The following is an 18,662-nucleotide window of genomic DNA, read 5'->3' as shown; positions in this document are numbered from 1 at the left end:
GCAAAATGCCTCACATCTCTTGCAAAATGAAGCACTGCATTCAAAATATCACAAACACATCTCAAAAGCAAACATTTGCAAACACCTTTGCCATAATATTAATTCCTGTTAGATTTTTGTGGTACATAGAGAATTGTGTGTTGCGTTTTGCAAAAAGTGCTTTATTTTGAAAAAAGGCTGAGTCAAAGGCTGAGAATAAAGTGTATGGTTTTGCAGATTTGGTGTGTGCTTCTGCTGTTTGAGTGTCAGCTTTCAGAAATTGTGTGACGAGTAAAGATTTTGTGTGTAAGTAGTTGAAAGAAACTGTAAATATTGCTCTATGTGAAGGTTTCCTAAGCACACATTCACAGCTCAGGAACGCTGCAGAGAGATCAGTCTGACATCTGCAGTAGGGTGTCATTTTTACAGCCATTTCTCATTTGCAACATGTCCCTGAATGTCAGGACGACATTTAGCAGATGCTCTTGCCGACATTTATTAGTTTGAATGTATATTACTTTTAATCAATTTTATCAGATGCTTGTACATAAATATGACCTTTAAAATGCAATGTTTACCAGCAGCGATATTTCACAGAAGTCTCATCAATATACACATGCTTTCTGGGGACTGTGTGTCCAGTTTATCATGTAAGATTATGATAATGAGAGTATAATATTGAGACTAGTCAAATGGTTACTTGTGCCTAATTGCTTAAAAAAAAAGGTAAAAAAAAAAAAAAGCTGTCCCCAGATAGATAGATAAATGAATAAAGGAACGAACGAACAAACGATAACATCTGATTAAATTATGGAGAACAGGCAATATGCATTTGAAAATAAAAATAAATAAAAAACATTAACTAAATAAATAAATATGCATTTGATTAAATTATGTATAACAGGTCACATGCATCTGATAGATAAATAGATAGATAGTTAGATGGATGGATGGATGGATGGATGGATAGATAGATAGATAGCAATATGCATGACAAACAAACAAACAGATAAATAAATATGCATCTAATGAAATTATGTGTAACAGGCAATATGCATCTGATTAAAATGCCTGTTGCAGTTGCAATAATGTAGGAAGGTAACTGATCTCTGCGAAATAAAATATAAGTAATCATAAGTCATAACAGTAATCATAGTATTTTAATAGCGAGAGATAAGTGAGTGATTTTAACAGCTGAGAGTGGAGAGAAAATCTGAGAAAAGCTGATGAGAGTGAGGAGGTGAGGAGGACTCCTGTGTGTGCTAATGATCAAATCTCATCTGACAGGCTGTGCATTGATGTTGGCACATTTTAGTTCGTATTGCTGCTGCAGGAATCATTTAAAAAAATGTTTTACCATGTTTGCAAAGCAACACTGTGTTAATATTCTTTAAAGAATATATTGTTATTCTTATTTTTTTCTCAATATCTGCAATTAATTCAGCTTGAATTGTTTAACCCACAAATTCCTTACTTAATTAAGTAATTAATTTCGATCATGAATCAATTTCAATTAATTAGTTAATTTAATTCAATTAATTTCAAACTGAAACATACCTAAAACCTTGGCATTATTCCTTTGGTGCTTTGCAAATGCTGGCATTTCCTTCAGGAAACGCAATCTTTTTTTTTTTTTTTCTCCTGTCAAAAAATGTCATATATATATATATATATATATATATATATATATGAAAAGAACCTATACATTGCCAATAAAGTGAAATTACATAACCTACACACAGGAGCCAGATAAAAATGCTCATTTTAGAAGAAAACCTCAAACGGCACTTTAGAGGCTTTTGGATCTGAGCTCTTCATATATACATGATTTTATATAATAATACAATTTATAATTATATCACCATCAAATGGAACGTGATTTCCTGCAATTAATTCAGCTTGAACTCTTTAACCCACAAACCCTATTCAAACGTATAGTATAGTATATATAGTCGTATAGTAGATGTGGTTTTGTGAATGTTACACTAAGAAATTTACAATTAAATGTTGAAAACATCCCACTGATGTATGTTGTTAAATTAGAAAGCTTTCTGTTTAAAATTGTCATGATGATGTCATCATAATCAAAAAATATGGCTTTTTTTTTTTTATTAATGCAAAAATGTATATATATACACTGCCGTTCAAAAGTTTGGGATCAGTAAGACTAGTAATGTTTTTTAAAGAAGTCTCTTCTGCTCATCAAGGCTGCATTTATTTGATCAAAAATACAGAAAAAACAGTAATCTTGCTAAATGTTTTTATAACACATCCTCGCTGAATAAAAGTTTACATTTCTTTCAAAAAAAGAAATAATTAAAATTGACTGACCCCAAACTTTTGAACGGTAGTGTGTATTGTTAGAAAAGATTTCTATTTTATATAAATGCTCTTCTTTTTAACTTTTTATTCGTCAAAGAATCCTGAAAAAAAGTATCACAGGTTTCCCAAAAAATATGAAGCAGCACAACTGATAATAAATCAGCATATTATTATGATTATATATATATATATTGGTTTGTTGTTGATGGTGTAAGGGAACTAGTTCCTCATGCCTTAAACTTGTAAACTGGGATGGAACTTGATTTTTGTTTATATCAATGATTTCAGAAAAAAAACTCAACACCGTGAGAGAGCGAGACGTGAAGGGAAACTCACAGTGAATACTCTGGAGGAATTCCCTTAAAGGCAGGCAGGTCTCGGACGTACTCGTTGTGGAACCATTTGACTTTGAAGTGCAAATTCATGTACTCTGTGCTCTTACATAGACGATGCTTGTCGTGTTCTGCAAATGAAGAGGAAAAAGAGAAGAGAAAGAGTCATGAGTCAACAGTGAGTCATGCACAGAAACATACTGGGCTTTACTGTCTGGAGACAATCTACAAACATCTCCAGCATGTACTATCACAAACTACAAATAAAACTAACATTATTAAACACAGTTTTGTCAATTGAAATCAAGCTGAAATAAAATACAAATATAAATATTAGATGAAAGACAAACTAAATGAAAATGAGAAATGTAGCCATGGTAATTAACTGGAATAAGTTTAGGTTAAAGCATTAAAATTACTAACCAAAAATAAACTAAAATATATATATTTTTAAATAAAATACATTACACTTAAACAGTGATGCTTAAATAGTAAGTAAATTAATATAGCTAAAATAAAAAGTAAAACTAATTCAAAATATGAATTATATAACTATATAAAATAATATTATAAAAATGTAACTATAATAGTATACCAAGCATATATAGTATATAAAAAAGGAATAAATTAAAGGGAACACACATCTTTCTCAGTATTTTTGTAATTTTCCATTAAAAATAAAATTCAAGACACACTGACTTGAGAAGCATGAGACATAAGTGAATTTATGATTAAAACATGACTAAATACCTGCCAATGGGCTTAGAAAAATCAACTAAATTCACAAGATTTCATTCTTTACTGACATGGTTTTGTGCTCCAGGGTCACATTTGTTGTTTTAAGCATAAGCATACTTCAGATTGTTCGGTTTCTCAGAAAACATGATTTCATATCTTCAAATTTCATGATCTCAAGTAAATGAATCCTGATATAAAGATATTTAGATATTTGTAGAAGACAACATTCTGAGAGAAAAAAAATTTTTTTTTTGCAGCGCATGCATCATTTAATGCCATGACATCATAAATGTAAGCCTTTCTGCACCTATATAAGACATTTTAAGGCATTAATTTGTAAAAATGTGAATTAAGCCTGAAATGATATACTAAAACAGCACATGAAACCATATGAAAGGAAAAATCACAACTGAGATGTTTTTAATATTTCAACTGTTTACACAAGACAATGAGATTAAATAAAGAGCAAAGAGTCTCCAGACGAACAATTGTTTGAATAACATGACGCTCATCCCAGACTTGTTAGAAAAGATGAAAACACAAAAAAGCACAGGGAATAACATGCAGCTAGCGCGAGGAGAGACGTCAACATATATGTGCGGCAAACTTGAGGACAAATCACCTCTGACTGACACGGGGGACTTGTATTGACTTAATCACAGCAGCACAGTGTTACCCAAACACTACACAGCAGGTGGTTGCATATCCATATATGGAATACTTGATTGTGATTGGTCCATCGTAACATTATGCAGTCTAATATATTTGCATAATGACACTAAACTGACACTGTGACCTTTTTCTTCTCATATACACTACTGTTCAAAAGCATATTTGTGCATCTACAGCTGAATGAGTTTTATAATCAATATAGATTTGATGTTAATATTTACTTTTAATAAATGCATTACTAGAAAAAATTGCAGTGCTTCATTTTGCAGTAAAGTAGAACTGTTTGGTTAAGATAATTTTGTGTTTGGATGGCTGTGCTAATTGTTTTGAGAACAAGTGTATTGCATTGGAGAGAAGTGTCAGAAAAACTGTAATTTCACAATAATGTCCACTGTGTATGCCTTGCATATCAATGCTTTACAGATGAAAACAATAGTAAATTATACCATAATATTGGATTCTACAAATCTGCAATTGACCAATCAGAACCTTGAAAAGAACATATTCAAACAACATTAGCGCTAACATGACACTTTATCACAGAACTCTGATAACAGTAAGATATGATGAAGGTCTCATGACAGCTACCTTCTGTTACCTACCTATTACCAGCTAGCCTTCTCGAATATTCACCGTACGATTTCAAATATTCAACCCATCAGACAGCGGTTGTCAACATCTGAATGTAAGTGTCAGTTAATAATTAATAAGGCATTAGCTGCTCTCATTCATCACTGCACTGTGAACCTCTGATTTCAAGGCCTTCGGCTGAAGTGATCCGCTCACGTCTCTGACCCAAACCTCCATTCACATGAGCTTTAAACATGAGCCCAAACACCAACCGCTGGTGTCTGAAAGCAGAGATCATGATTCAGACATGCTGATCTTTAACTGCTGCTTATGGCTTGGAAAAATATGCTGCATTAATATCACAGCAGAATTACCATAATTACAGGATTCTACTCAAAACTCATCATACCTTCAGAGATAATTAAGCTTCTGCCATTTTTGTTGTTTTACATGACATTATAATGAGACAAATCACACATGCATTAATAATGTCAAAATGAAACCAGTCAGCTACCTTTCTCTAAGATATGTTTCTGGTTATACAATGCATGTTTTTAGAGAAAAATAAAATCAACTAAACAATTTCATAAAATCCTCACAGATCCCATGATCAGGATTATTATCATAAACTGTAACCACAACCGAAACTATTTAAACATTTTTGTGAATTGAAATAATGCTGAAATAAATTATAAACATAAACAATAATTTTGCATAAAGAAAAGGAAACCTTTTATGACTTTTGCATTGTGATTTTTATAACCATTTTTATAACCATGCACATTTCTAAATAAATAATAATAAAATGCATTTTATTCAATAAAAAGAAAGAAAGAGAGAGAACTAAACTAGAACTATTAAAAACATGTTTGTTAATTGACGTAAAACTGAAATAAAGCATAAAATAAAATTTTGCATTAAGAAAAGGAAGCCTTTTATGACTTTTTGCATTGTGATTTTTATAACAATTATGCACAGAATATGATACAAAATAAATGAATAAACACATTTATAAAATAAATAAAAGAAAATAAATAAATAATAATAAAACTTATTTTATTTAATACAATCAATCAATGAACGAATAAACAAACAAACAGAACTAAAACTAGAACTATTAAAAACAATTGTGTTAATTAAAACAAAGCTGAAATAAATTTTACATTTTAGATGACAATTTTACATTTACTAAAAATTAGAAATGTTGCTAACTGAAATACGTTTAAGCTGAAGCACACATTACTTGAAATAAATAAAATCTAAAACTGAAATTAAATTAAACCTAAATAACATTAAAAAAGCTAATACAAAAAGCACATAACAAAATTACAAAAAATGTAACCAAACTAAAAAAAAAAATTAATATACAAAATAAAATCTAAGTCAAAATATTAATTAAAAAAACCTACAATAGTAAACATAATATACAGAAATAACACTGATCCGTGCTGCACATTATTTTCACCTGAATATTCACACTGAAATCTGTCACATTATGGAAGAGAAATGCAATTTGGATTCAATATGAATCCTACATTATTTCCTGCTTACTTACTTCATAAGTCCTGGAAGTCATTATTGAATGCTGTCATTAACACGTTCTGCAAACACAGAGCTGAACTCTCAGACTTATGACTGAAGGAGTCTCGACTGGTTTATGCAGCTCTGCATTTCCATAATGCTTCATATGTTTTCCAAACCCCCATAATGAACGACATTAATAACACCTGCTTATGAAGCATGTCTGCATGAATTGCTAAAATGAACGACTAACTCTTCTGGCAGCTCATTGTTTCCGCAACCTCGGAGAAGTTTCATTCCTGAGCACTGAATCTTGCCATATTGTGAGAATGTGCCGCATGCCGATAATTGCTCGTTTATCTTAAAGGAGCCGCTCTTTTTCTCGGGGAAGAGCCTGAGGGATATCAGATACAGTCAGAGCGACTCTGCAGGATAAAATATAGCACCTCATCAGCAGAAGCGCCTCTCACTTTAACATCAAAGCGTTCATAATCCATAGTTTCCAGCACAACGAGCAGCCTGATAAACACCTGCTGCTTTCCTCCATTTAAATCCAGCCATCTGTCATTCAAAGCTATTCTGTGGTTTGAAAAAAAAAAGGTGAATCTCATGAAACCTGCCAAGAACATGTCAGGGTCACATTTTACTCCAAAAACAACAAAGAAATGAACATCCATATTTTGCATAAAGAAAAAATAATAATATAAAAAAACAAACAAACAATACAATGCTGATAGACTAGTCCTGCCCAATCTTATTTCCCATTCTATAAATATTGTCAAATATTATTTATTTTTAGTAACAAATATTGAGATTAGTATATGTTGTTTTTATTCTGCATAATACATTATGGTTGCATTTGTTGTAGTTTAATATTTATAATAAAAATTGTGAATTGCAGTACAGCAGTGAATTGCATGTAGAATCAGCATGAGAAAAATCATAATAATCATGATTAAAACTCAAAAGTTCAGATCATGGTTACTATAGTTAACCAAAACAAAAATATAAACATAAATAAAATAAAATGCTAATATTTTACTTGAAGTAAAATAAAATATAAAAAGATTAGTACATTTTGTATTTATTCTGCGTAATACATAATGGTTGTATTTGTTGAAGTTTAATATGTATTATACAAAAAAATTGTGAATTGCAGTACTTCAAATCAGCAAAACTGATTGTGTGAGTGTGAAAACTCACAAGTAAGAAGTTCAGATCGTGGCTATTATAGTTAACTAACTAACTAACTAACTAGCTAACTAACTAACTAACTAACTAACTAACTAACTAACATAAGTAAATAAATAAATAAATACATACATAAAATAAAATAAAACCTTCAAAAATAAAAATAAAATAAAAAATAAAATAGTAATATTTTACTTAAAATAAAATCTAAAAAACTTTTTTATTTCAGCTAGTAGCAACAACATTCGTCATTTTAATTTAGTTTACCTTGGCGTAAAATAACTAAAACTAAAAAAAAAAAAAATAATAATAATAAAAAAAACTACATAGACATATACAGTATAAATGTCTAAAAATGACCAAAAAAAAATCACAACAAAATTGCTCTGTGACAGCCGCTTTCTGTGTGTGTGCTTCGGATGTGTGCGCTCAGAAAACCCTATATCAGAAGTTATATGGTTTAAAACGTATGATTTCAGCCACATTCTGGGGACACCAGAGACTTATATTACATATTGTAAAAAGGGGCATAATATGTCACCTTTAATGAATATGGGACATGTATAATGTATTTTTTTAAATAAAATATAACAATAAAAACTGATAAAAACATGAATAAAAAGCATCTCAATTATACTATAGCAGATTTCTGTCTGACTCTCATTACTGTAACACACCTGGAGCAGTGTTATGTGTTTAGCCTACATTAGGTGAAATGTGATTTGACTGTGTTTCAGTTTAGAGCTCATCAGCATCAGATGATCATCGCAGTCTGAAACAATAAGACTGTTTTACTTTGTTTTGGTCATATATTTGGTCAAAAGATCAGTAGGTGCGCCCAAACACCAATAATAATAATAATAATAATAATACATTAAAATAATAAATAATTATAAAAAATAAAAAGTGTTAAATTAAACAGTTATTATTGTTGTTGTTAATAAAAATACATTAAAAAAATTTTTTAAAACATAAAATATTGTTTAATTAAATAAAAAATGAACAATTGTAAATACAATCATTCTTCTTCTTCTTAATAATAATAATAATAATAATAGCCTACATTAAAATAAATAATTGTTAAAAAAATGTAAAAAAAAATAAATAAATAAAATTATAAACAAAAATTATTGTTGTTGTTAATAAAATAATATTAAATAAAACATATTTTAAATATTATAAATAAAAAGGTTTAAATTATAAACAAATGTATTGTTGTTGTTGTTTAATTATATTAAATATAATTATACACAAAATCATTTTTCTTCTTCTTCTTAATAATAATAATAATAATAATAACAATAACAATAATGATAATACATTAAATATAAAACAAAAGTAAAAATCCTAAATTATAAATATCTCTTTTATCCTTCTTCTTATTATTACTAATAAACACACACTAAATACACAAATTATTAAATCAATGAATTAGTATTAGTTTTAGTAGTAATAATTGTAGAAGTATAGTGCCTTTAAAGAACAAGGACATCACAAGATGAAAAAAGGAACAATGACATAAAAAAATAAAAAGACTACAAAGTGATCTCAAACATTTACATCACATTAAATCTCCACACTGCTCTGTGATCATTAACAATCCCGTATTGATTAACCACTAATAACAGCCCTCAAAGTGCTCGGGAGCAGAAGGCATTGTGGGTAAACACTGAAGGGTCTGAAGGGTCCAAACACAGGAGAAGAGCTGCTCAGATGAATAATAAACGCAGATCATGAATGCCTCTCTCTGCTAACGGTTCTCAATTATGAATACATTAAGACGTGTCATCTATTCATGATGGTAGGCACAATTACTCAAGCCAAATGAAAAGTACAGCAATAATACGAGGTGATAATGAAATGTGTTTTGCCAGAGCTTTCACGTCTCTCCTGAGGAATGATGCACATGCAGATACATTATGTTTCGCCCTATTCAGAGAACAAATGACTAAAATAGTCAAGTTACATTTATTTGTAGCGCTTTGCAGCAGCTTTACAGAAAGTCATGATATTAATGTTTACAATATCGTAAGCATTAATACACATTCAGCTGTAAGAGCTGGGCAATAATATAGTTCATATTTTGTGATGATGAAAGCAATAAAGCAGCTGAGATTTGCTAAAAGGTGTATATCATCCCATGTGAGTATAGTGTATGTATGTGGAGAAGCTAGATGTACTTGTATATCCTACTATATATGAAGAGCTGAGTGATAATGGAGTTACAATTTGCAATCTAACTATAGTACGTGTATCCAAACACCACCATATTACTACATACTAATACTAATGTATTTATGATTTCATATGATTATTCATTATTATTATTATTACTATTATTATTAAAAATATAGAAATAAATTATTAGTAGTAGTACAATTTAAATGAAAAACTAAATCATAAAACATTTATTATTATTATTATTATTATTATTATTACTACAACTATTATTAAATATATTGAAAATTAAATATAAAATAAATTAATTACAAAATAAACTACAAAATATTATTATTATTATTATTATTATTATTATTATTAAACATATAGAAAATTTAAAGTAAAAATAAAAAATAAACAATATGTAATATTTATTTATTTATTTATTCATCATTAGTAGTAGCAGTATTAAAATTTACATGAAAAACTAATCCATAAAAACATTTATTATTATTATTATTACTACTACTATTATTAATATAAAATAAATAATTATTATTATTATTATTATTAAACATATAGAAAATTTAAAGTAAAAATAAAAAATAAACAATATGTAATATTTATTTATTTATTTATTCATCATTAGTAGTAGCAGTATTAAAATTTACATGAAAAACTAATCCATAAAAACATTTATTATTATTATTATTACTACTACTATTATTAATTTTTATTCATTCATTTATTTATTTATTTATCATTAGTAGTAGTAGTATTAAAATTTACATGAAAAACTAAACCATAAAAACATTTATTATTATTATTATTATTATTATTATTACTACAACTATTATTAAATATATTGAAAATTAAATATAAAATAAATTAATTACAAAATAAACTACAAAATATAAAATAAATAAGTGTGTATATTATTATTATTAAACATATAGAAAATTAAATATAAAATTGTTAAATGTAAAAATATAAAATAAAAAATAAACAATATGTAATATTTATTTATTTATCATTAGTAGTAGTAGTATTAAAATCTACATGAAAAACTAAACCATAAAAACATTTATTATTATTATTATAATTATTATTATTACTACTACAAAATAAATTACAAAATATAAAATAAATAAGTGTGTATATTTTTATTATTATTACTATTATTAAATACATAATTAAATACACTTAATAAATAAAATAATAACCAGGCAGATAATTAAAAAAAACTTTTTTTTGGAAGTTTTTTTTACAAATGGAAAAGCTTCCCCACACTCTCTCTATATAGTTTTTTTTCTCTCTCTAGTTTTTGCTGCGGATTAATTCCTCTGCAAACTTCTTTCAGACTTCTTTCAGAAGTAAAGCTGAATACACAATATTTCAGACAAACAGCGTATGATTCAGAAGAATAAGGCCTCATCTGGCCGTCTGTAATTCATCTACAGTGGACGCTGAAGAGCTCTGAAGGTGAAGATCTCATTATGCGTGCTTCATCATTTCAGTTCAGCGGCTCATAAAGATGAAGCTGCAGTTTTGATTAAGACTTTCTCTGGTAGGAATGTATTGATTACTGAGGTGAAGCGCTGATATTAAACACCGAATGCAATCGCTGCTTTAATTCCCCACTTCCAGCCCAGCCGGATCCCTGCACAGATATGTCTGTCTTAATGCAGTTATCTCATCGGCGCATTCATGTCATGTGATTCATTTCTACCTAAAGCAGGTTTGGATTCAGTTCCACACTGGATGTGCAGCCTGTTTAACTGCTGTCTTTATATGAGAGTTTATTTCCAAATCATTCATAACCGCAAGAGACTCGATCCAATAATGTTCACACTTCTCTTTTCCATACAATTACAATAGCTAGGCTGTCGAGCTAAAACATTTTTTTTTAATATTTATTAATGGAACAAATATGGATTATATTTATATTTATATATAAATGTATATTTATTTATATATATTTATTATAACAAAATGTCTCCTTATAAACATGATATTACATAAAAGAAAGTGTTTTACATATTATTAATAATAATATATTATTAATTATTATTATTAATAATAATAATCTATCTATATATATATATATATATATAGGAAAAAAACATCTTGGCATTCTTGTCTTCTCCACAAATAATGCATGTGATTCTGCCTTTGAATTTGGCCAAAAGGAAAGCGTGTCCAAGATCCCTTAAAATGTTGTCTAGATAGGCAGCTTACTAGGTTTTGAAACAGAGCTGATGACTCCAAAAGCGTCACAATATATGACCACAAGATACACAATTTAAAGACTGCACACACAAATCTCACAGCTGTTTAACACAGAATATGTGCAATTATCCAGTTATGTATGAACAGATGAGACATTTCTCTCACACACACACACACACACACACACACACACACTGGTTAACATAATCAGCCCTGCAGATGCTCTCTGAATCACGTTCGGCTGCCAAACAACTAAAGGCAGTCGGACACAGATGGCGTCGCAGTCAACACTTTCTCATTTCGTTTGCAGAACAGGTCATGTTTTTAACCTGCAGATGCAACTTATAAAATGTCACGCTGTGAATTCAAAATCGAATAAAACAATTCATGCATAAATGTTAAAACTCTTAAAGGACAGGTTTGTGATCTTGCATACAAATTTGGTGTTGTTATTATTAAAATTTAAATGAAAAAATAAATACATACATTTACTATTATTATTATTATTAAATACATAGAAAATTAAATATTAAATCATAGTTAAATAAAAAATTAATATTAAAATATTATCAAATAAAAAAATGTAAAATGATTATATAAATATAATAAATATATATCAAATAAATAAAACAATAAATAATCAGTTCATTCAACAAAAAAAAAATTTGTTTGATGCTTTTTGTAGATCAGTTCCTCTGAAAGACTTTCAGAAAAGTTTGTGAGCTTGCACAAAGATTTGCTGTTGTGATTAATTACAACAAACAAACCAATGACAGTGACATCAAATCTGATGCAGTGTGTCGAGAATGTGAACATGCAAAAATGAGTCGCCTCTGGTTAATATCTGCTTTCATTTTACAGAAAAGAAAAGTGTAATGATTCTGCTAAATCAAGAAAGTCATATGGACATTTTTGAGTGAACTATTCCTTTAATATAAACAATAACTCAAAAGTGCAATCACTTTTGAGTTCAGACTGAAGGCAGTAAGAACAGGGTGTTTTGTTCTCGTTTTATACTCTCAGTTGAGATTGTTTCATCTGAAGTGAAATCTCATGGATTTATTGGGAACAACTCTATCTTCATGGTCTTGGGAGGGACTTTGTATAAATTGTTATGCAAATTAAATTTGTATAAAATGTTATGCAAATGTTAATCTTTCCCAAGTTTGATTTGGGCTGGCTATGAGTTTCATTTCACACTGGAGCGTTTCTGAATCTACGAGTCATTCTGAGTAACTGAGTAAGTTGTTTGTTCATTAGATCCAGAAAATCAACCCATCCCGTCACTGCTGCCCTCTTCTGAACAGTAAAAGCTGCTTTTCTGCTGCTCGAGGAACATCAGTCCCTGAGGTACTGCAAACAAGTAGAAACTGAATTAATTTTCTTTAACAGACTCTTTAAGGGACTCTACTGTCTCCTTAACTCAACCCTCAACCATATAAACATATAAACAGAGATCTAGAACAGTAAATAAATATACAAATATAAATATAAAATGAATATAAAATTAAAAAAAGAAAATGATCTATGCTGCACAAGAACTTGACAAAAAATGTAAATAAAATAAAATAAAATAAAAACATTGAAAGTTGCTGTGTTGTACAAGAACTTAAAACAAAGCTAAATAAAAATAAAAAATAAAATAGAATAATACAATTTAAAAATAATAGTAACATAATAAAATGTAAAAATAAAATAGAATAAAAAAATAAAAAAATAAATGAAATAAAATACTAAATTAAAAAAAAAAATTGACAGTGGCTGTGTTAAACAAGAACTTGAAAAAAAGCGAAATAAAATAAAATACACCGACAATGATCTGTGTGGAAAAAGAATTTGACAAGAATAGCAAAATAAAATAAAATACACTGACAGTGACCTGTGCCAGACAAGAACCTGACAAAAAATGTAATTAAAAATAAAAATAATAGAAAAACACATTTACATTGATCTGTTCTGAACAAGGGCTTGACATAAAATAAAAATAAAAATAAAAAACAAACAGTGAAAAAATCTGCTGCACAATAACTTGACAAATAATAATAATAATTAAAACGTGGGGTATGGGTGGTTCCTGACAAATTTCTTCAAATAGAAACCACCCATAAAACCCTAGCAACCAAATGTCAATCTGTTAAAAAGCAATCAAAACACAATAGCAACTACACAGCAACACCCTGACAGCTCCAAGCAGCACACAGATCCACTCAGGATCATCATTTATCACACACAGCAATGGGAGATATCTGAGACTTCAACAGAAAGTCATGTCAATCTCACGGGGGTTAACTTTTCATATTTTCGGACCACAGGAGAAAATGCATTTATGAGCTGCTCCTGTACAAAAACACAAACACCCACACAAAGAGCCCAGACAGATACAGCGTCTCTGTGGAGAATCACAGCCACATCCCTGAGGAAAGAGTCACGGCTCCATTGAGATTTCATTGAGCTTAACAGTCAATCGATACAAGCAAACACCGGAAAAGATTAACACGTGTGTCGCCAGGTCCGGCTCGATTAACAGAACTCGTCTTACGGAGTGTTGTTAAGGTTGCTAAACATGAAGATTAACACCGGGCTGATATGAGCCCAACACTGACTGACCTCTTCATTAATGGATTTGAACAGTTTAATGCTGATGTTCCCAAAAACCAAAGCATTTTTGCTGCAAGATCACGCTCGGGCCGAGCTGACAGACTGTTTGCTGATCTTATCGGGACGGGAGATCATGGAACGAGAAAAGAGAAAGCGCAGAGTAAAACTGAGAAGCAAGCTGTCACCGACACAGCCAGCCATTCCCGATCCTGACACAAAACCTCAAGATCAGCGGCCACAAAGAGAATTTAAGGTTCTTAAAGGAGTACTTCACCCTAAAATGAACATTTGCTGGAAATGTGCTTACCCTCAGATCATCCAAGATTAGGATGAGTTTGTTTCTTCATCAGATTTGGAGAAATACAGCATTGCATCAGTGTCTCAGCAATGGATGCTCTGCAGTGAATGGGTGCCGTCAGAATGAGAGTCCGAACATAAACAGCGGCCAACTGATCAACATAATCATCCATAATGACGCTTCCTCCAGTGAAAAAGTGCATCTCCTGTTGTCTCCTACATTAAAATCCAGTCACATATTTTTTTAGAGCTGTTTTGGCTTGTAAACACTGCTTGATCTGTGCAGATTTCTCTCCTGATTCACTTTTTCACTGGATGAAGCGTTATTATGGATTATGGAGTCGCATTTTAGTTAAAAACGTCTTAATGCTGGATTTGTTTCAGCTTTTGTCTTCTCCAGATGTTAACTGATGGACTGGAGTGCTGTGGATTACTTGTGGATTATTGTGATGTTTTTATCAGCTGTTTGGACTCTCATTCTGACGGCACCCATTCACTACAGAGCATCCATTGCTGAGACACTGATGCAGTGCTACATTTCTCCAAATCTGATGAAGAAACAAACTCATCCTAATCTTGGATGGCCTGAGGGTGAGGATATTTCCCGCAAATTTTTATTTTTGGGTGAACTATTCCTTTAAGACACAATTAACATCTGAATGTCATTGCATTAGGTAATAAAGTATCAAATAAAGTGTAATTTATTGTAAAGAAAGATGCATAAACACACTTGACAAATAAGTTTGCACAGTGTAAAAAAAAACAGATTTTCAAAGCTGTAAATAAAACAGATGTATGTTTTACAAGAAAACATTTTTCGCCTTTCTATTTCAAAATCTCACTTTTGTAATTAATTGTGAAATTTACTAGAAATTGATGAGCAAAAATAATTTTTAAAAAAACATGTTTTTTGATGTGAAAGAGACAATGAGCGAAAATCGTGAAGACGAGATTAGATCTAATTCAACGATACAGAGCTGCTTTACAGCTGAAATTGAAGTTGTTGTGTAATTGATGAACTTTGCAACATTGACATTGTTATTAAATCTGAATGAAGCTGAATAATGACACTATTGTCTTCTGTAGCGCTGCTTTACAGATGAAACTGAAGTTTCATAATAGGCGAATTTTGAACACTATTGTTTTCCTGTGAAGCTGCTTTGAAACAATCTGTATTGTAAAAGCACTATATAAATAAAGATGATTTGACATTCAGATTTTTTCAAGTGTTCAAACACTTTCTGGACCCGCAGTGTGCTTCTAACCACTCTACAAACATTTCCATAGTTCAGCGATCTCAGTTTCTGTCCATAACTGCTTATCGAGCTTGTACGTTGTTTTGGATTATTCTCTATTTCAGTGGTCTTGAACTTCTGGCCCAGACAACACACACACAAACTAGACCACTTCAGAGGACTCTACGCTTTCAACTGTGAACAATTTCACAGCTCAATGAACAATTTTCACAACAATGGTCTCCCTCATGCCACAGAAAATAAAATTCTTCCTGACTATCACTCCCACACCGACTCGAGTCGTGTGTCGTGAAACAAGCCCGTTGAGGAGCCAGATGATATATCAGATGAGCGCCGTCCTGCTTTACCGAATAAAAGAAATGTTTAATCTAAGGAAATGAACATTCTGCCACCATTGACTCATCCTGATGTCGTTCCAGAGCTGTACGATTTTTTTTCTTCTAACACGAAAGTTAGGCTGAAGAATATTTACATTGCTGTTTCCCATATAGCAGACAGGAGAGGAGAAGATTTTTGTACATAATGATCAAAATGTTGTCTTTTTCTAACACTAATCTGTTGTATGACTTCATATCATGACTCGGAATGTGGAAGATATGTTGCATGGGCTATTTTTATGATACTAGAATTGTGTGTTTTTCTCATTCAGAATATTTTATTGCATGGAAAAGAGCAGCATGAACAATTTGCTAAACATCTCATTTTGGGCTGTTTGATGACAGAATTGTCATTATTGGGAGAAATAATGTTTCCCTTGAGAAAAAGAAGTGTGTTTAATAGTACTGAATGTACACTTGTAGTGTACTTCAAATCTTACTTGCATAATGAGTATACACTTTCATTCAAAAGTTTTGGGTCGGTAAGATTAAAAAAAAAAAGAAATTAAAATTTTTATTAAAATAAGTAATTATTTTTAATAAATAAAAAAAATATATATTTATTATTAATTTAATACATTAATACAGCAAGGACACACTAAATTGAACAAAAGTGATTGTGTGTATATATATATATATATATATAATAAATTGTGTAATTTATTTATAAACCTATTTAATAATAAACTTACTGAAGTTTATTATTAACAAACTGTGCAATATTATAATTTAAAAATATACAGATAATTTAATATTAATGAAAATATACACTTTCATAACTGTTTCTTTTGTTGAAAAAGCCTTTTGTTGTGCTTTAAAGAAGCACACTTATTTTGAATTGTGTTGACTAACATACTAAAGCACATTTAAAATACCTGGTTATATATTTTTTTACTGTAGTGTGTTATTTGATTACATTTAAAGGTAATATTTTTAAAATGCACTAAATTGCAACTTCATCACTGCAAATGTGTAATTACAAACATATTTAAATGCATGACATACACATTTCAGTAGAAATGACATTAAAGTATATTTTAGTTGACCAAAAATGCTTGTCAGTACATTCAGCAGTACACTTGAATCATATTTCAAAGACAGCATAAGTAAATATGGAATTACATATAAAGACAAACTTAAGTAGGTCAAAAAACATTCAACTAATTGCATTTCATATAAATTTAACCTACAATACATTTTCATTTAACTGCACATAACATGCAATTACAATAAGTGTCAGAAAACATTAAGTTTCTACATCAGAATTTCACGTTCAATGTGTTATTTGCTGTTTCCTTGCAATTAATTGTGAAATTTACTAGAAATTTCTGAGTGAGCTTTTACACCTTTTTTCTCCCAGTGTATGATATTTGCATAATAAGTACTTGTATAAAAGCATGCTAAAGTGTTCGACTTTTTCGCAAAGGTATTCCTTTAAAAGAAAAGAAAAGTGGTGTAGAATAAACACACTCAAGCATCCCTTCACATGCATGTACGGTGACGTCTTTCAGTCTGCAATTAGCAATATATCAGCTTGTCTCCAGTCCTGCATTCAACGAGTCTCTCGCCCAGTAAAATTAACCACCTTTATCTTCCAGACGACTGGCCTCAAGGCAACAAACAGGAAGTACATCAAAGTCTCTATTAGGTGAGAAACAACTCGTGCGCTCCTAAGTGCTTCTGGGTAGGAGTTTCTAAATGAATAAACAGGTCAGAAAGAGTTAGTTCTGTCCATTTGGAGGAAGTGACCCCTGGAGGATGATGGGTTTCAGCGTTTCAACTCGACTTCATTATGTCTGTTAGCATGTGAAGAGACGCCGCTCTCTGCACACGACTCGGTAAACGTTAGCTGAGGACACAGCTGATACTGTAGGGCACATGGGAGGGAAAGTTTTGTACAAGAAATGATTTGCATGTCGAGAGGAGTTTGACAAAATACAACCGTAATGAGAGTAAATGCAAACTTGATTGCTTTTGTTTATTAGAAAACAGATTCAAATTACTGAATGCAATTTACATGACTTTGGAAAAAAGTTTTCATCAGTTAGATTAAATGAAACTAATTAAAACTGTAACGCAGCTCTTATTTTACCAATTAAGCTGCCACTCAAGTTTGTGTCAAGGCATTTTTACTTACATTTAAATATTCTGATATTAAAACTGATGAATATACACTACCATTCAAAAGTTTGGGGTCGGCAAGATTTTCAAAAAATTATTATTTTGCTATTTATTATTTGATTATTTCTTATTAATTTATTCTTAATTTATATTAATTAAATTCATTTTTTACAGCAAATACATTAAATTAATCAAAATTGATATTACCGTAAATACATTTATAATGCTAAAATATTATTTCTGTTTCAAGTAAATGCTGTTATTTGTAAATTGTAAACTGTAAATGTAAAGTACATAAT

The 18,662-nt window shown here is 30.2% G+C and overlaps 1 protein-coding gene across 1 annotated transcript in view; it reads right to left on the bottom strand.

Annotated features, from left to right (window-relative positions):
• LOC107708291 (protein unc-13 homolog C-like) overlaps positions 1 to 18,662 on the bottom strand; it is a gene marked incomplete at its 5' end in the record, with an annotated part of 108,681 nt that overhangs the window by 49,715 nt on the left and 40,304 nt on the right. Inside the window, one exon of the mRNA XM_016512479.1 lies at positions 2,638 to 2,764. Within this exon, the coding sequence (XP_016367965.1) occupies positions 2,638 to 2,764 (127 nt within the window). The remainder of the gene's footprint in view (positions 1 to 2,637; positions 2,765 to 18,662) is intronic.

This window comes from Sinocyclocheilus rhinocerous, unplaced genomic scaffold (assembly GCF_001515625.1).
Source record: "Sinocyclocheilus rhinocerous isolate Xijiao unplaced genomic scaffold, SAMN03320098_v1.1 scaffold4431, whole genome shotgun sequence".
NCBI lineage: Eukaryota > Metazoa > Chordata > Actinopteri > Cypriniformes > Cyprinidae > Sinocyclocheilus > Sinocyclocheilus rhinocerous.
Note: the sequence above shows the minus strand (reverse complement) of the source record. Positions and strands in the feature narration are given on the sequence as shown.